Here is an 18,092-nt window from a genome sequence, read left to right as displayed (position 1 = left end):
TTACAGCTGAGGAGGACCTGCCTGCAAGGAAGGCAACAAAGGAGCAGCAGGGAGATTGGGAAGGAAGCTTGGCATCCGGGAAGCCCAGGAAAGAAAGTTCAAGAACAAGAGAGTGGTTAGCTGTTAGCTGTGCCCAGTGCAGCTGAGAGGTTGAGGAATATCAGAGCTGCAAAAGGTCCCTTGGATTTATCAACATGAAGATTCATCAGTGACGTTACTGGGACTCCTTTCTGCTGAGTCATGGGGGGAGGGGTAAAAGCCTGGAGCAGGGTGAAATCTGAACAGAGAGTGTGGTTATGGAGTTGGTGAGTGAAGTGAACTCTTCTGTGAAGTCTGCTGTGAAAGAAGAGAGACTGGGCAGTAGCTCCAAGGAGGTGAAAGAACGAATGGAGCTTTTTTTCTTCCAAGATGAGACTTTCTGAAAACTTGAAAAAAATACTTAAGGACACCGTCCCACCCTTCAGCCATCCCTTAGACTTCCTGAGACCCCAGTGGAACAGAATGAATCGACGGAAAACACTCATATCTCCCAAACACCCAAACCCTCTCCACTCAGTGCTACCAGCTCGTTAAAGTAAAGGAATTTTCCTTTGGTTTTCCCATACCCTAGTCAACCCTTTCCTCTTCCAAATCTCATTAGGAAGTCAAATTAGGAAGCCTACTGGCAGCCAAGTTTTGTTTTGCAGAATCAGCCCCACCCCTCGAGCCGGAGCCTGCTCGATTGAGGTTAATGGGATTCCAGCCTCCCTCAGGCCAGTAGAAAGCCAGGGTGACCTACTTTGTGAAGTCCTGCCCAGAGAAACTGACTTGTTTTTCAATGATCTTCATCTTTATCCCAGAACCACTTCTCAAAGGACAGCCATAAATGAACAAATTAGCTGCTGACTTGTTTAGCTCAATAAATCAAGCTGCGGCTCCGACAGCCCAGAGCACAGGTAGAGACAGGAAAAGACAGATTCTGAACGAAACCCACATCCTTCTCGAGTTCCTGAGTAGAGAATGTCCAGGTTTCCTGCAAATCAATGCTGAATTTCCACCACCCAGTTCCTCCAGTTTAGTCTGAATGTTAGGAATTACTGGAACTTTAAAAAAATCATTTTTATTCCCTTTCTTATAATGAATCCTCTAAAAGACTGTACCCCCCTTAATTAGTCCCAGCCATTCTGTTTAATTAACATTTGATTAGACAATGGCCCCTGTTTTCAAGACAAATGAGGAGCAGGTAAAATAGAGACATGGTCACCCTTACCAGAAATCCTGCCTCTGGAGGATCTATGCCCCTGTAATCAGCCCAGCTGCAGGGGGGTGAGGGTCGGGGCAGAGGCGTCTTTCAAATCAGGGCTGGAAGTTTCAGGGCCCTCCCCGCCTCCAGTAGCACCTGCCCAGGTCTGTCAATGTCCTCAAGGTTGTAAAGGAAGACTGACCTTGGACTAGAGGAGCAGGCAGTGGATCTCATCGGCCAGGTGGACTGGAAGCCCTAGATGCCTCCAGGTTATAAACAGTTTTCCTAGGCAGGAAACCTTACTGAAACCTTCCTCTTCCTGCACAGAACTTCAGCGTAGGGAATGGCTCCAGCGCCCCCTAGTGTCCACATCGAGTTTCTGCAACTTTGAATGCTCTAGTGGGGATTTCTGCAAACAGGTACATGGTGAGGGACCCAACTCAGCCTAAGAATGACCTGAGTCACCAGTGACCCGAGTCTCACTGATGTGGAGCTGTCATTTAGGATGGGATAGCGAGTCTCCAGAAGGACCATGGAAATCCTTTATTGCTTGTTTTCTTTCGCGGTGTTTATGGAAGTTTCGTTTAGAAAAGCTGAATGAGAAGGAAATCAACATTCGCCTTCCTATCACGTGCCAGTCACAGTGATAAGCAGTTTCCCCACAGAAAGCCCTGAGGTGGATCTGAGGATGCTCTCATTTGCAGATTAGTAACTACAAAGGGAGGTGAGGTGGAGGGTTCCTCCAAGGCACTGCTGAACTCCCGAGGGGCCAAGAGCCAAGGGCTGGGGCATAAAGCAGCCCCGCGCATGCTGCCCACATGCCAGTGCTCCCTGCTGGGCAGTCACTGGAAGGCGGGCACCAGACCATGTCCTGTTAGTCCCATGGTGAGCAGTGCCGCAACTCCCCAGACTGCAGTTCTTGTAGAAGCCAGGTGTTTAAAGACCCTGCTAAAAGCAATGTCTACATGCCAGAAAACGCACACATGAGAAAAGGAAGTGAAATCCCCCAAATTGTGCCTCACTAATTAGCAGACTATGTAAGTGGGACATTAGTGGTTTATAAAGGCTTCCTAATAAATCATCTTATTTGAGCCTCACAGCAAACGGCAGGTGGGAAGGGTCAGATGAAGAAATCTAGACTAGAAGAGGGTGAGTGAGTTACCCAAGAGCTCATAAGTAGTGACGCGTGAGTCGTCATATATCCACTTGTTCGGTTGGCCCACTGGACACCTGGGGTGTGGCTGTGAAATTTGGGTTCCTGCCCTCAAGGAGCTCCTAGTCTAGTGGGGGAGACCCAACAGTGAGGAAGAGATTCCAAAGGGCAGAGCTCAGAGACCTACTCAGTGTGTGGAAATACACACCAAGGGCACTGGCCTGTGTGGGGGCTCAGAAAGGCTCCAGAATGAGGTGGCCCATAATCTGAGGCTTGGAAGATGAGGAGTCCAGTGATTCTCAAGCTTGAGGTGCATTATAATCACCTGGAGGGATTATTAAAACAAAATACTGGATTCTACCCCCAGAGTTGCTAATTAAGGAAGTCTAGGGTAAGGCCCAATAACTTGAATTTCCAACAAGTTCCCAGGGGAGGCCAATACTGTTGGTGTGAGGACCACAGACCACTGACAAAGAGCTTTCTCAGCAGATGCAAGTGCACATGGGACCTGAAACCAGGCCAGCCTGGCTGGATACAGGGAGCCTCTGGGGCAGCAGGCAGGGTCGGACAGGGAGGCTGGAGAAGGAGCAACACTAGACCTTGCTGATCAGCTGATGCCAAAGCCAGGGCACAGGCCAGGCTCTTCCTCCCCTCAGATGCCAGAACCTAGACTGACATCAGGCTGAAATGTGAGGTGCACTCAGGAAGGCCTCCCTCACCTCCTCTCCCCTTTTTTCTGATCTCTGTATGAGCCTACGGTGCTGCTTCTCTCAGGAGCAGTAATAGTAATACCTGGTCAGGGGCCAGGCACTGGGCTAAGTACTGGATGTGAGCTCTCTCCTTAAACACAATAACCTTTTGGAGTAGACATGGGGATCCCCATTTTATAGATTTGGACACTGAGGCACAGAAAGATTTGGTCATTTGTCCAAGGATATGCAGCTCTAAGAGGCAGTGCAGGTTGCACACCCAGGCTCTCCCCTCCGTTCCCCGTCTCTGCTCATTGTTTGAGCCCATCTGACCTGCACAGCCCAAGGGGCCCAGGCCCACAGGGCCCAGCTAGGCCCGGAGTCATCACTTTCTGGGACAGGTGAGGGCAGCCTGGAGCAGCTGGTCCCAACAGAGGAGCACAGGGACTCCCCAACAGCTGTCAGCTGGGCTGAACAGTCGAGTTGGTTCCCAGCAAAGGATCCCCCACGATCAGCAGCCTGAGCAGGTAGAGTCAGACAGAGCCACCTTCACACATCAGCCTCTACCAGCTGTGCCTCGAAGTTCATCAACCTCTAGATGCTCTCCTTTGTCCTCTGCAAGACTAATAATTCTCACCCCACAGCAGTGTCATGGGGGAAAAATAACATAATGCAGGTGTGCCACCAAGTGTGTGCTGAGTGACTGTAATTCCCACTACGCCTCTGGGTGGGATCTCACACAGCCCTGGCCATGCCTAGGACCTCTTAGCCATACGAGGAGCTCAGGGTTGAAGAACTGCCTCTCATAGCTTGGAGGTAGTCAGCCAGAGGTCGCTGGCCATAGCTGGGTCCCTGCTTGCCTGCTGGAGGAAATGACAGGGGAGCCAGCTAAGAGGCTGTGAGCTCTGTGCCCTGGCATTACCTTGCGCTGAGCAGCCTGTAGAGGGCAGTGGAGGCAGCAGGCAGGGGAGAGGCCCCCTTCAGCGACGGTGCAGTGGACCAATCAGAGCAAGAAAGGGGGTCGGGGGGTGGTACTTAGAAACTGATCGTGAAAACCCTGACCCCAAACTAAGACTGACTGGGGTTGTGGTATCTGTTCTGCCACTTCACTTTGTGACTTTGAACACGTGACATGACAACCTTTCGGAGCCTCAGTTTCCTCATCCATAAATCAGACTAAGTAATCTTCACCCCAGGTCTGTCCTGAGGCGTCTGTGAGAACATAAAAGGCTTGGGCATTGTTGCACAGCTTTTATTTGTTGAGTTCATCTCACAACCAACACAGCTGGGTGCACACGTAGCCCAGTGTTGGTTCATTCATTTATTCGGAAACATTAGCTGAGCATCTCCGCTGTGCCAGACCCTGTTGTGGGCACTGGAAATAGAGCCATGAAAGAGGCAGACAGAAACTCTGCTTCCCCAGAGCTTACACACTCCAGGGAGAGATGACAGTCAATAAACAGCTAAACAAATAAAGAAGAAAATACAAAATAACGCAGACACATTAAACCTGCTAGGGTGGTGGCATATGGTTCTCTCTGCGTGTAGCCAGAGGATGGGCTCGGAGAGAGAAACCAGTAGCAGCCAAAGGCAGAGATCGATGGGAGTCCAAGAATCCCCCTTCTTTCTTTCCCTCTCATCCTTTACCCATTGTCTGCCAGAGTGTGCACCCTCAGGGCTGACGGTAATGGTCTCTGTCTTCGGGTTCCAGAAGAGCAGCACCCTCGGCTGAGTTTTCAGTGGACAGGACACGCCACTTAATGTCCTTCCTGACCATGATGGGCCCCAGCCCCGACTGGAACGTGGGCCTATCTGCAGAAGATCTGTGCACCAAAGAGTGCGGCTGGGTCCAGAAGGTGGTGCAGGACCTGATTCCCTGGGATGCCGGCACCGACAGCGGGGTGACCTATGAGGTGCGTGTGCGCCTGGAGTGGTGAGTGACCAACCTCCCAAGCGCCTGCTCTTTGCCTGCCTCTGTTCTGGGTGCCCTGGACACAGAGGAGAGTGTGGCCCAGGCTCTGCTGGACAAACTCAGTCTGGTAGGGGAGCCCAGCATGGTTCCATCACCACATCCTCACCTGCTGTGTGACTTGGGCTCCAGGAAGTGTCATGCAGCTGGTCAGGAGAGCCTGGGGAGGGAATCTGCAGATGAGCTGTTGGAGGTAAGCAAAGGAACAGGGGGCCAAAGTCATGGAGGCAAAAAGAGAGGGGGAGAGAGAGAAGGGGGAACAGCAGGAAATGGATGATCGTTAAGCTGAGTCAGATTCTCAAAGTTTCAGAACAGCCACGTCAAGGAGTTTGGATTCTCCTGTGAATGTCAATATTTTTAGAGATGGTCAGCATGCCAACTGCATTGAAATCTGGAGCCATCAGAAAACCAGTGGTAGAACAGCCTAGAACAGACGTTGGTAAACTAAGCTCTGGACCCCACCCCCCACCCCCAACTGTAAATAGTTTTTGAGCCCAGCCTCACGCATTCAGTGACAAGTCTGGGGCTGCTTTCTCACTACAACAGCTGAGTTGAGTCGTTGTGACAGACACAGTATGGCCTAAAATATTTACCAGCTGACCCTCTGCAGACAAAAGTTTGCCAACTCCTGGTCTAGTATGAAGAACTCTGAATTCAGGCCAACCTGGTTCAGCTATTCCCTAGCTGGAAATGGCTCTCTGAAACTCGGCATCTTCATCTGGGCATAATCCTACTGTGTACATGGGAAATTGTGGAAGTATAGATCTACAAATTTCTATGCACAATGCATGGCATGAATTGAATTCTATAAACATAACTAGTAGTTATACTTGTTAAATTCCTATCCACATTTTTGTTCTGATCGTGTATCAAATTGCTTTTGTAGTTTTTAACCAGTTTTATTTCCCACTTTCTGTATCTGTGTTTTCTTCACTGCAGTCACCCAACAAGCCCACAATTCCCCAGGAGAAAATCCGGCCCCTGACTAGTCTAGACCATCCTCAGAGTCCTTTTTATGATCCAGAGGGCGGGTCCATCACTCAAGTAGCCAGAGTCGTCATCGAGAGAATCGCCCGGAAGGTACTGGGTTAGGGCTCACCCTGGCACAGACCCTTCCCACCAGGCGTGCGAAAAAGACTGGACCCTTTTCTGTGCTAAAATCATGGGGTCCCTGGCATATTCTAGCATGTGGAATTCCTGGGCCTCTCAGAGTTTCTAGAATGCAAATTATTCATAAGCTATAAATGAGAAAAGTGAACGTAGTGGTGCAGTTTGACACTCAATGGAATGACTGGATCCAGGTACCCAGGCTTCATCATGAATTCCATAATCAATTGTTAATGTCTGCCACGAGTCAGGAACTGGGCAGCTGTGGCTTTCTTGCCATTTTTGGTTCAGTCAGGTTCTAAGAGTTGGCACAGGATTTGTATACAGGGTGGCATTCTATTTTATATCCTCCCTCATCTTTCCCCTACACATTCCATTCTTTAATATGAGCCCTCCAAGTAAAATTCCTTTTGCAGGGGGAGCAGTGCAATATTGTCCCTGACAACGTTGATGATATTGTTGCAGACCTGGCTCCAGAAGAGAAAGATGAAGGTAAGTTGTTTCCCTGTGGGGCAGGTGGCAACATAAATTGGAAACTAAACTTAAACCATCTTCTGGGAAGGCAATTTGCTAACATGTTTTAAAAGCTACAAATATACTATGTCCTTAGACTTGGTAACCCCATCATTGTGGATTGCTGCTTGAGAAATAATCCAAAACAACGCCAAGGCTAAGCACAAAATGTAAGGGAACTGGTGAAGGCAGGACACCTCAGCAGTATCAGGCCTTTCACATACCATGTAAAAGGCACCTGCATGGGCTTCACAGCGCTCAGGTCCCTCTGTGTTGATCTCACGCTAGCCTGTGAGGCCAGCTGTGGGTCAGTCCACCTCCCTAGCAAAGAAAGTGAGCCCAGACCCTAGAGTCAGGGAAGCAATGGCAGAGCCGTGGCTTCAGCTCACATCTTCTCACAGACCCAGAGCTAGACAAGCTGGGCTCTCCTGCTATGGCCGTGGGCAGGAACCCCAGCTTTCTGCCACCACTTTGACTATAAAATGGGGATAAAAACAAGACCCTGCCTTGTAGAGAGTTGTCGGAGGATCAAATAGGATAAAACACATTAGGTTCTTAGGATGATGCTTACACCTAGTAAGTGCTCAGTGAACACTGGTCACCCTTATTCTTATCATGACCCTGTGGAGGGGCTCACTGGGAAGATAAGCAACAACACACCAAAAAAGCCTGTGCTTCCCCAGATTGCCTAGGATGGCCTGCACCTGTGTGCAAACAGTGTCTGCCAAGGTGAGGAGCTGGGAATGAAAAGATGTCCATGTGCTGAGGGGATGGGATCGTAAGAGAATTTTGCCTTATTATGTGATTGAGATTCGTATTAGTTGAATGCTAAAATAGAACTTTTAAAGGGCAGTGAATGGCTGCTTCCATCCCAGGAGGAGCCAGGCTCGCTGAGGCTGGTTGGACAGCAGGGATTTTCTTGTCCCCACATGAGCTTGTCTGGGGAGGCCAGTCACAGCTTCCACAGGCTCCCAGGGAAAACATGTCCCCTCCTCTCCCCAGATGACACCCCTGAAACCTGCATCTACTCCAACTGGTCCCCGTGGTCCGCCTGCAGCTCGTCCACCTGCGACAAAGGCAAGAGGATGCGGCAGCGCATGCTGAAAGCACAGCTGGACCTCAGCGTCCCCTGCCCCGACACCCAGGACTTCCAGCCCTGCATGGGCCCAGGCTGCAGTGACGAAGGTGAGGAGACACCCAGGCCTCCCTCAGGGAGGGAGGGTTCTGCCTGGCTCTGCAGGCAGTGTCCCTGGTAAGGCACTAGGACCCTGATGCGTTGTCAGGGTACCATCTTGGGCAGACCCCCATCTCCAAAGTGTCCTGAGGGCTGTGAACAGACGTGTCTCATGACATCAGAATTCTTGAGCTTGACCACCTCCCAACCCCCAGCCATGGAAGAAAATACACACAAGTTGTTGAAAAGCTAGCAAAAGTGACAAATTACAGATAAGCTGCCTGCTTCTGGGCCTTAACTTCAATCTCAAGAAGCAGGGAACAGGTTGGCCAAGATTGAATCTAGATCACTGCTCTAATTCTCTGTCATTCATGGGCCCCTGTGTATGTCCTGCCTCAGCCTGAGTCCGAGCCCTCACTTCCTAGCGTCAGCACCTTTGGACTGATTGCAGCAATTCTGCCTTTGTCTCTGTAACTGGTCAAAGGTCAGGCTTGAACTCGGAGCTTGTGCTGCCCATGGCATGAAGGCTCAAGCCACAGGATGGCGCTACACTGACTGCTAAGGCCAGCTGCCTACTTTCCAGGGTACAACTCCTCTCTCTGCCTGGTCAGATCCATACTCTGTGCTCTCATCTTAAGTGTCTCAGAGGTGCAACGAGGCAATAGGAAGGGATGTATAGGATGGGCTGGTTTATGGCATGAAGAAAAACCACTTCAAAGCTGAGGATAGCTTTAGAAAGCTTACCCCGCTGCAGGTCATTCACTCTCTGGCTCTCCCTCAGGACAGCCTTAAAATCCCTCTCCTGGCTGCACTGCATTGTGGGTGACGGGAGGAGTGAACCTTGCATGGATAGGCCATTCCTACAAACAGGCAGCAATGCTGGAGGCTTTCTCTTTCTCAGGGATGAGGATGGGGAGGGGTGGGCTGTCTGACTGAGGCCTGCAGTGGATTTGAGGTCTTTAACCAGCCCCTCCACAAGGGCACTATAGTTCAGCTGGTTCCCAGGTGGTAAAGACAGTTCTGAAACATGTTGCACTATACCTGCTGTGTGTGTGTGGGGGGGGGGGGGTATATAGTATTGAATTTACCATCTTAACTATTTAATTATACAGTTCAGTATTAAGAGTACCCCTACAGTGTTGTGTAACCATCACCACCATCCATCTCCAGAATTCTTTTCACCTCGCAAAACTGAAACCGTAGACCTATTAAGCACTAACTCTCCACTCCCTCGCACCCCCAGTCCCTGGCAACCAACATTCTACTTTGACTCTTCTAGGTATTGACTCTTCTAGGTGTCTTAGTAAGCAGGATCATATACAGTGTTTGTCTTTTTGTGAGTGGCTTATTTCACTCAGCATAATGTCCTCAAGGTTCATCCGTGTTGTTAAGGGGTCATAATTTCCCTGGGTCTAACATGTGGGTTCCCGCTGTCTTTCTTACTGTATCACCAGCTATTCTGTCTATAGGTTAAATAACCCTGTGTGGGCATCACACATGTGCACATGATAGCCTGTGGACGTGTGCATGCTGGTCTCAAGCTCTGACTTCAATCCTCCTTTCACATCATCTCCCAGAGCCACACACAGTACGCTCTGTACAGGTCGTCCGCGTGAGCTACTGTCCCTTCACCTTAAATGCAGCTATTCTCTACCCAACAGAAGTGCGCTCAGCTGTGCCCTCTTGTGGGCAATCTTCCCCAGAACTCCAAGGAACAAGTTTTCCCCCTTCAATTCCCTGGGCTTAACTTCTGTTGTATTTTCAATATCTAGAGATACTGCCAGTTTGTGTGCCCATCTTTCTGGAGTAAGAACAAAATCCGTATCTTTCTTGCCCTTTTTTTTTTAACCTCAGAACATACCACTAAGCAGTCAGTAAATCTTTATTGACATGAGTAAATGGATGGATGGATGACTTTTTTTTTAAAGGAACTAAACGGGTGTGTGCGCACGTATACACACACACACACAAAATCCATTCATGCACCTTTCAAATGTATCGTCACAAGATAGGGAGTAACCCCGAGTACTCTGTGCACGTGGAAAAAGGCATTTCCTTTAGAGAACAATTCCCAGTCTAAAGACGTATGCCTTTTCCATTGACTCCATCCTCAACTGCCTAACTCCCCCTGAATGCCAGCTGGCATTCCCGACTCCTGCCCTTGGGGAGTTGGGTCCATCGGATCCAACGGGCTGCAGCGTCTGCTGATGTGTTGCAGACGGCTCCACCTGCACCATGTCCGAATGGATCACCTGGTCACCCTGTAGCATCTCCTGCGGCACCGGCATGCGGTCCCGCGAGAGGTATGTGAAGCAGTTCCCGGAGGACGGCTCTGTGTGCACGCTGCCCACCGAGGAGACGGAGAAGTGCACGGTCAACGAAGAGTGCTGTGAGTGGGGCACGGGGCGGGTGGAGGCCGGGGTCTCGAGACTGCCAACGCGACACCAACGGCACAGGAATCCCCAGCTCCCAGCAGCTGCCTGATGACCGAGTGGGGCGAGTGGGACGAGTGCAGCGCCACCTGCGGGATGGGCATGAAGAAGCGGCACCGCATGGTGAAGATGAGCCCTGCGGATGGTTCCATGTGCAAAGCCGAGACGTCTCAGGCAGAGAAGTGCATGATGCCCGAGTGCCGTGAGTGGGCGTGAGGTGGGCGTGGGGGAGAGGACCGAGGACTACAGCAGCCCCTACTATTACCACCACCAAGGCTGGGCAGATGCAGGGGGAAAATATAGACCCTGTCCTTACAGGGTACTGCTAGGAGCAAGATGAGGGCTATAGGATTGAGAGAGAGCAGCCGCCTTTAAGGGCCATTCTGAGTAATGCTAGGGTGGCAAACTGGTGGCCTTTGGACAGAATTCACTTGTGGCTGTTTTATACGACCCCAGAGTATCTTGGGGATGGGGGTGATACATGTAGACAAGATGTGCATTCTCCAGGTCATCACAGATCTCTCATTCTTACTCTCCTTGGAGTTGCCTGTGGTCCCATGTACTGCATTAGAATTCCTGCTCTATACACAAATGCATATAGGCCCATCCATACATCACTACACAGATGTACACATGCACCCAGGTACACACACATTCTAGAGACTTCAGCACCAAAGTGTCCGAAAACACATCCTTGAGCCTGTCTTTTAGTGCATGGTTCTTGGGGCATGGGGGATGTTTGTCTCTAGGAAGACCCCATTCAGACTCTCGGGTGTTTCAAGTGGGGACATGTGCATTCATATTACTGAGCCACATCTGCTGTCACATCATGACCACCAGCTGAGCCAGGGAAAATGCAGGAGTGACAAGAGCAGTCAGTAGTCTGCTGAGCCACTCCTTGCTCCATGGGGGTCACTTGGATTATCTGAACCCATTGGTCAATTTCACATAAGGGGCCCTGCACGTGGGACAGTGGAGAGTTTGGAATCATCTACCTCTCTAGGGCAGGGGGCCTGATCTCAGTAGCAAACCTGGTTTTTGACCTAGACACCATTCCATGCTTGCTGTCCCCATGGTCTGAGTGGAGCGACTGCAGCGTGACCTGTGGGAAGGGCATGAGGACCCGCCAGCGGATGCTCAAGTCTCTGGCCGAACTCGGGGACTGTAACGAGGAGCTGGAGCAGGTGGAAAAGTGCATGCTGCCTGAATGCCGTAAGTCCTGGAGCTCCTGGGAGCCACCTCTCCTCTCCTCCTGTTAACCAGCCCTGTGCGAGATCGTTTGCTGGGGAGAAAGAGCACGGGCCTAGGATCTCTGTAGCAGTAAAGTAAGCTCTCCATCATCTCAGGAGTAAAAGGGGATCCCACTACTGTCTCCTTAATACCCAAACTGCATGATGCCGTGAAGTCTAAACAGGAGACTTGGATGAAAAACAGCACAGGATCAGTAAAACTTATTTCATAGTTTTCCACCCCTCCCCAGATTAGAGGCTTGTCTGACCCCTGGGTTTTCCAAGGTTTTTAATCCTTTCTCTTCCCTGTGACCATCTTACGTGACCATGACCAGAAGGTGGACATCAAACCAGTGACTCCTGTATCTTTGCAGCCTTGACAGTAGACAGGCCAGCAAACCAATAAGCTGAGCTTTCAGAAGTCCAAGGTCCACTCCCATCTCCTCCGAGATCTTTGTGATCAGCTGTGTTTATTACCTGGGGACTGATTTGCAAGGAGAGCCCATCTTTCTGGCTAGTCTGTCGTGACAGCTTCCCTTTCAGGTGGTGGAAAGCCAGCCATGCTTGCTGAGATCTGTTTTCTGGCTTCCTCTGAAGTGCGCTTGCAGTCTTCTGTGGTTCCTCTCTCTTGTATTACTCAGGCTGCCTGCCCGAGTGCAGATCCCAGCTCTTACTGGCTGCATAAACTTCAGCAGATTACTTAGCACCCCTGTCACCCGTAAAATAGCAAGAAAGACATCTTAGCTTGCTCTGCGAATTAAACCACAGAACTGGTACGAAGTGCTGAGCACTGGACCTGGAGAGTGCAGCCTCCGTCAGTGTTATGTAGACCAGTTCCTGAGCTTTTTTAAACCAGACGCAGCCATATGTGGAGGTGACTCAGGCCATCAAATTAAATAAAGCCTGCGCTTTTTAATAATTAAGATTGACCCCGAGTTCAGCCCAGCTTACCAGCCCAGCTGGGGTTCCAGAACCTTCTGAGACACTGTAACCAACTTAAACAAAACTGTATAGCTACAAGGTCCACTGAATGAAGGGAGAAAAGAAAGAATATTTAAAGAATACTTACTGTGGGCCAAGAATTGGGCTGGGAGCATTATTTCCCTCAATCCTCACAACCTGATGAGAAAATTACCATCATACCCATGATGCATACAGGAAAGCTGCCGGAGCTCCCACAGGGAGAAAAGGCCTGAGACTGTGAACAAAATGAGTTCTTGCTACGTCTCTCCAGTCTGGTCCTCACTTTGCAAAGGCAGTGGAGAGTTTGGAATCATCTACCTCTCTAGGAGACATCCTGAGAGTCACTCTGTTAAGTTGTTCTCCCTCCACATTTGTGAGATGCTGGCTTAATGAGAACTTGCTGGATCTCTTACTGTGATAAGCCAGGACACCACTTGCTCCTGTCCCTCTTCTCTACTGTATTTCCCACTTCCGACTCCTGTGTTTTTTGCAGACTGCCACACAGAAGACCCAGGATGATGTCGAGAACAAGAGACACTGCCTGGGTCTTACTGCAAGTCAGTGTCATCAGTACTGTCCACAGGGTTCAGCTCTGAAAAATGGCACCAGTGAGCTGACTTCCCTGAGAAAATCAGGGTCCTCTGCTGTGGGAAGCTGGTCTGTGCCACTTGAGGCTAACCTGATACTCTTCTAGAAGCTTGCAGGGCAAGAGGCTTTGAACTGATCTTCAAAGTCCCCCCAAAGCCATCTCAAATCATAAAGAGGGCAAAGAAGGTTGGCTATGATTTGGGCACTAATCTTGCATATACCGCTTACCAACCATATGGGCTAGATAATCTGTCTCTTGGAGCCTCAGTTTCTACTTTCATAAAAACAGTTTCTACTTCCATAAAAACACTACCTGTTTGGCATTTCTCATAGGCTTGTGTTAAAATGTTCAAAAGAGTATAAGTGACAGTATCTTGTTACAGACATGAGATGCACTCATGCCCATCTCTCTCTTGCCAGCCATTGACTGTGAGCTCACCGAGTGGTCCCAGTGGTCAGAATGTAACAAGTCATGTGGGAAAGGCCACATGATCCGAACCCGCATGATCCAAATGGAGCCTCAGTTTGGAGGTGCACCCTGCCCGGAGACTGTGCAGCGGAAAAGGTGCCGCGTCCGGAAATGCCTCCGCAATCCATCCATTCAGAAGCTGCGCTGGAGGGAGGCCCGAGAGAGCCGGAGGAGTGAGCAGCTGAGGGAAGAGTCCGATGGGGAGCAGTTTCCAGGTACTGTCTCAAGTGCAAGGCTGGCCTTCCAGATGTCAAAGCAGGGAAAACCAGAGCAGATTTTAAAGAACTTGGAGGAGTTTGCCAGTTAAAGAAGGGCATCCCAGGCGGCAGGAGTAGTAACTGCAAAGACAGGGAGACACTAAAGAGCAAGAGATGTTGAAGTAGAAAGTGGGATGCAGGAGGAACACACTACAGGGGGAGGCAGGAAACCCAGCTGGGGAGGTAGGGACTTCACTCTGCAGGTGAAGGTTTTAAGAACAGTGACTTTAACTGACCTGTGTTGAGTGGTTTGGAGGTGGCAAAAACAGGCAGAGAGGCCAGTTAAATTTTCTGTATAGCCCAGAAGAGAGATTATGTGTCCCCCTTCCTCCAGCATAACTTGAGGGAATTCCAGGACTTAAACAATCCTGCATAGAGCCTCACTGCTGAATAAGCTGGTCCAAGCCAAGAGTGCAATATCGTCAGCAAAACGATGAAACAATAGTTGGGAAGATCCACGGTCAGTCTCGGGTCCAGGCCAATTGATGGTCTTTGGATTCCCTGGAGTGGGTGACGAAGGTGCTGTGTGTAAGTGAAGGTTAATGGGTTTCTACTTTTAAAAGTACAGCTCAAATTACCCCTTTTTCTTTTCTCTTCCTTAAAACATTACACCTCCACCTAGGACAATGAGAGAAGTGCAGTTACAAGGAGCTACCTGAAGCTCACAATCTTTCCACTAGGGAGACACTCCCATACCAAAATGCTGTCTGTTGCACATGGTGGTCAGAGGCCAGTCAACATTCATTATGCCCAACTATGTGCCAGGCAAGCACTATGCTGTGAAACTTAGCTTAGTATTGACTGGATAATCATAACTGTGATTGGTTTTACAAAGGAGTAGCATACAAAGCACTACAGAAGCTTTTTTGTTTTTACCCAAAGATGTAACCTAATCTAGGGGTCAGCAAAGTCTTAAGAAAGGCAAACCTATCTATAGAGGAAAAACAAATTATATTTGAGTTTACTTAGCACAGGGGGGAAGCTAAGTCCTTGGGGGAGCAATGCATAAGAGAAAGTGATTAACTGCTCGTTGAGTGGTTGCTGCATTAAGAAGCCACCCCAAAACAAATGAAATTAACACAATTCTATAGGGCAGGGACTTTGGCTGAGTCAGCTGGATGATTCTTCTGGGGTCTAGCTTAGGCTCATCCAAGTGGGTGCTGTCAGCTGATGGCTCACCTGGGGCTGAAGGTCTCGACTGGCCTCACCTGTGCTCCTGGGGCCTCTCTCCATGTGTTCTCTCCAGCAGATAGCCAGGCTTGCTTACACAGTGGTGGAAAAGTTCCTGACAGCTGTTTCCAAGCCATGTTTGCTCAGGTCCCACTGACCAAAAGCAAGTCATATAGCCAAGCCCAGATTCAAGAGGTGCAGAAGCAGACTCCACCCCTTGATGGGAAAAAACTGCAAAGTATTTATGGCTTTTTTTTTTTAGGGAGCTCACAGTCCCTAATAAGGACTCAAGCCATTATTTAAATAAACAAGAGCAGACAAGAAGCCCAGACAACTAAGTTGACAGTTGTTTACAGAAGTTCAGCATCCTTGTTCTTCCCGCAATGTCTGCTGGCCTAACCAGGTCTTCTCATGCTTTCAGGCTGCAGGATGCGCCCCTGGACGGCCTGGTCAGAATGCACCAAACTATGTGGAGGCGGAATTCAGGAACGCTACATGACTGTAAAGAAGAGGTTCAAAAGCTCCCAGTTTACCAGCTGTAAAGACAAGAAGGAGATCAGAGCATGCAATGTCCACCCATGTTAGCAAGGGTACACGTTTCCCAGGGCTGCACTCTAGATCCCACAGTCACCAATGGCTGGATTGTTTGCTTGTTTGTTTAAGGCAATTTAAATCGTGTATACTAGTTTTCTTTTCTGCAGTGTGGTCTGCCCAGTAGTCTTGTGGATGCCAGGGACATCCTTCTGTACACTTCTTGGTGGGCAAAATCTGAGAGGGGCTCCGTCAGCCTCAGCTGGCCCTCCTGCAGCACAAGTTAGTTAGTGTCCGCTACCCGGTACTGAACAGAACTGTGTCCCTCTGCAGCATCCACTTGGGCAGCAGGACAGAGACCCCGGCCTCCTTCACAGGGAGAGGCCACTGTGTCTGCAAATGACTGTGCTTCGGTTCTAGGGTGTGGCAGGGAGGAAACATTCCTGATCAGGTGGAGAGCAGATTCCCCTCGTTCTCGTCTGTGGCCTTCTTGCTCTTGCAGGAAACTATTGTTTGCCCATCTCTTCTTGTTTAGTGGAACTTAGGGTCCCTTGTTGAGTCTCCTCAGTCATCAGTAGCTCTTGGGGAAAACAGCTGGCAGACGTGATGCTGGGTGGCTTTTCTTCTTTCATTGAGAAGTTGTGAATACATGTATCTCAGCCCCTAATATTGGTCCTGATACCACAAAGGAAAAAAGTGATGGCTGCTTCATTTGAATGTAAGGCAACCAGTTCTTACACCCGAAGGAAAAGGTACCAAGTCTAGAAATTGTTTTTCCCTTGTTTTGCAGGGTTTGGGGGACACAATTCTCTTAGGAAGCCAGCTTTACAAAACTTCTGATACTAGATCCTTACTAGAACCAAGGCCAAGGCAGCAAAACTGGCCTCTGTAGAAGTCCCAAACCTGAGTTTTTAAAATCTTCTGACACGCAGCGAGGTTTTTAAGTTTTCAAACCAGTTTCTAACAAGAAAATATTGTTTTCTTTATGTAAACATTTTGCTAAGTTGGTCCACAGCCTAGCATGCCATTCCTTCAACAAAAATACTCTCTCTCTCTGTACTTGAAAAGTTTTGGGATTTTTTTTTTTTTTAAAGACAAATCTAGGGGAAAAGGAATGGTACAGAATCAAGCTTGGCAGAGAAGTCTGGTGGGAAGTCAAACCTGTGTCAGCTCTCCACACCAGGGGTCTGGTCCTCCAACACAACCACAGGGAAGGTCATGGTTTCCCATCCCCTCCTGAGCACTCATAAGCACACCAAATTCAGGGATACCGACTGCCAAGGATTAGTGTAAAAGGACATTTTACTGAGAAGAGTCTATCAGCAGGTTTTACTCATTCATTTGTTGTTGAAATTATTGTTTCGTTTGTTTCAGGCCTTCGTTATCATGCTTAATCCAAATACGTACCATGGATGAGATGCATACAATGCTTTGAATACACTAAAGATAGTTCCAGACACTATATATATATATATATATATATATATATATATATATATATATATATATATATATATATGCTATAGCCTTGATCTGTACTATTTTCTTTATAACACAAGAGAGACTGTTCAATAAACTCATTGGGTCTATCTTTTGTGTTTTAGTTTTAAACGAATTCAGTGTTCAGAAAGTTGGGCCTTTTTTACAACTGTTATCCATTTCAATCACATTTAGCAAAAGATATGCCTTTTGCTCCCTCATTCTTACCATTATTACCACATCCCTGAGCTTTCCGGAGGTTTGAGTTGTTTCCAAAATTATTTTTTTTTTCATCCTTAAATGAACTGCTTTCTCCCTGAACAAAGCAGCATAATATAAAGAAATAAGAGGTTTAATTTTCTACTTGGAAAAAAATAAGTCCTGATACAGAATCTGCCCGCTTTTGCAACATTTACTGTTAGCTGTCTGGAGGCACCTTTCCTCTCACCTATGAAAATCAAAGTTCCATATAACAGCAATTCCTAAGCAACTAAGGACAAGCCACCCTAGTTTCTCAAGTTTTTATCTGGTGTCTACTGGGTACATTTTAATCCTCATTTTGGAGACTTAAAACCAGGCAACTGGTTAATGGCTGAGAATGGGTAACATGTTTCTTGTTACATAAGTTGTTATTCTTTTGTTTGTTTCCAAGGGGGAATTTATAAGCGTCAGATCTCTTTCTTACCAAAGTCTTGTGTTAGGTGGTTTATAGTTTTTCTGGCTAACTAATCATTTTGGAAATAAAGACTTTTTAATACAAAAATGAAATCTGCTTGGACTTCCACTTGAGAAAGTAAACAGATTATCAGACACCCAGTAAAAATTGCCATATAAAGAACAACTATACTTGTGAATATTTTTATCAATGCCAAACCACTTGGACTTCAGTTTACATTCACACTGTAAGATGACAATAAGTTCAGAGATATATTCCCCAGCCAGACATGGGGTCACTCACCTGTCAACTTGCCAGTGCATTATTTGAAGGAACTCTGTTGTAGCAAATGAAAATAAAAGTCTGGGCTTCTTCAGACCCAGAATTGAAAAAATTTTAAGATTTTGTGCTGTTTTTAATTTGACCTCTGTGTATTAAACATGTTTTAGGCACAGTCAAGGTCTGTATACTTCTTCCAGGAACTTAGGGATA

At 48.3% G+C, this 18,092-nt stretch overlaps 1 protein-coding gene and 1 long non-coding RNA gene across 3 annotated transcripts in view; one reads left to right on the top strand and one right to left on the bottom strand.

Moving 5' to 3' along the window:
- Window positions 1-18,000, top strand: part of SPON1 (spondin 1) — a 243,212-nt gene extending 225,212 nt beyond the window's left edge. Inside the window, exons 8-16 of one of the 2 annotated variants that reach the window (XM_045524132.2) lie at window positions 4,779-4,977; window positions 5,973-6,113; window positions 6,557-6,632; window positions 7,656-7,838; window positions 10,046-10,216; window positions 10,294-10,461; window positions 11,307-11,471; window positions 13,460-13,723; window positions 15,357-18,000. In XM_045524132.2, coding sequence (XP_045380088.1) covers window positions 4,779-4,977; window positions 5,973-6,113; window positions 6,557-6,632; window positions 7,656-7,838; window positions 10,046-10,216; window positions 10,294-10,461; window positions 11,307-11,471; window positions 13,460-13,723; window positions 15,357-15,520 — 1,531 coding nt within the window. In that variant the 3' untranslated portion in view covers window positions 15,521-18,000. Of the gene's footprint in view, window positions 1-4,775; window positions 4,978-5,972; window positions 6,114-6,556; window positions 6,633-7,655; window positions 7,839-10,045; window positions 10,217-10,293; window positions 10,462-11,306; window positions 11,472-13,459; window positions 13,724-15,356 lie in introns of both variants that reach the window. The other variant, XM_010964837.3, reaches the window with a different exon arrangement.
- On the bottom strand, window positions 9,692-15,357 carry LOC141578856 (uncharacterized). Its single transcript, XR_012509675.1, has 2 exons — window positions 14,002-15,357; window positions 9,692-13,846 (listed from the first exon to the last, which is right to left on the bottom strand). It is a non-coding gene; the product is annotated as an uncharacterized LOC141578856 (long non-coding RNA).
- Window positions 18,001-18,092: the final 92 nt, after the last annotated feature.

The sequence above is a fragment of the Camelus bactrianus genome, chromosome 10, assembly GCF_048773025.1.
Source record: "Camelus bactrianus isolate YW-2024 breed Bactrian camel chromosome 10, ASM4877302v1, whole genome shotgun sequence".
NCBI classification, from domain to species: domain Eukaryota; kingdom Metazoa; phylum Chordata; class Mammalia; order Artiodactyla; family Camelidae; genus Camelus; species Camelus bactrianus.
The sequence above is the reverse complement of the archived record's forward strand: the minus strand, read 5'-3'. Positions and strand labels throughout refer to the sequence as shown.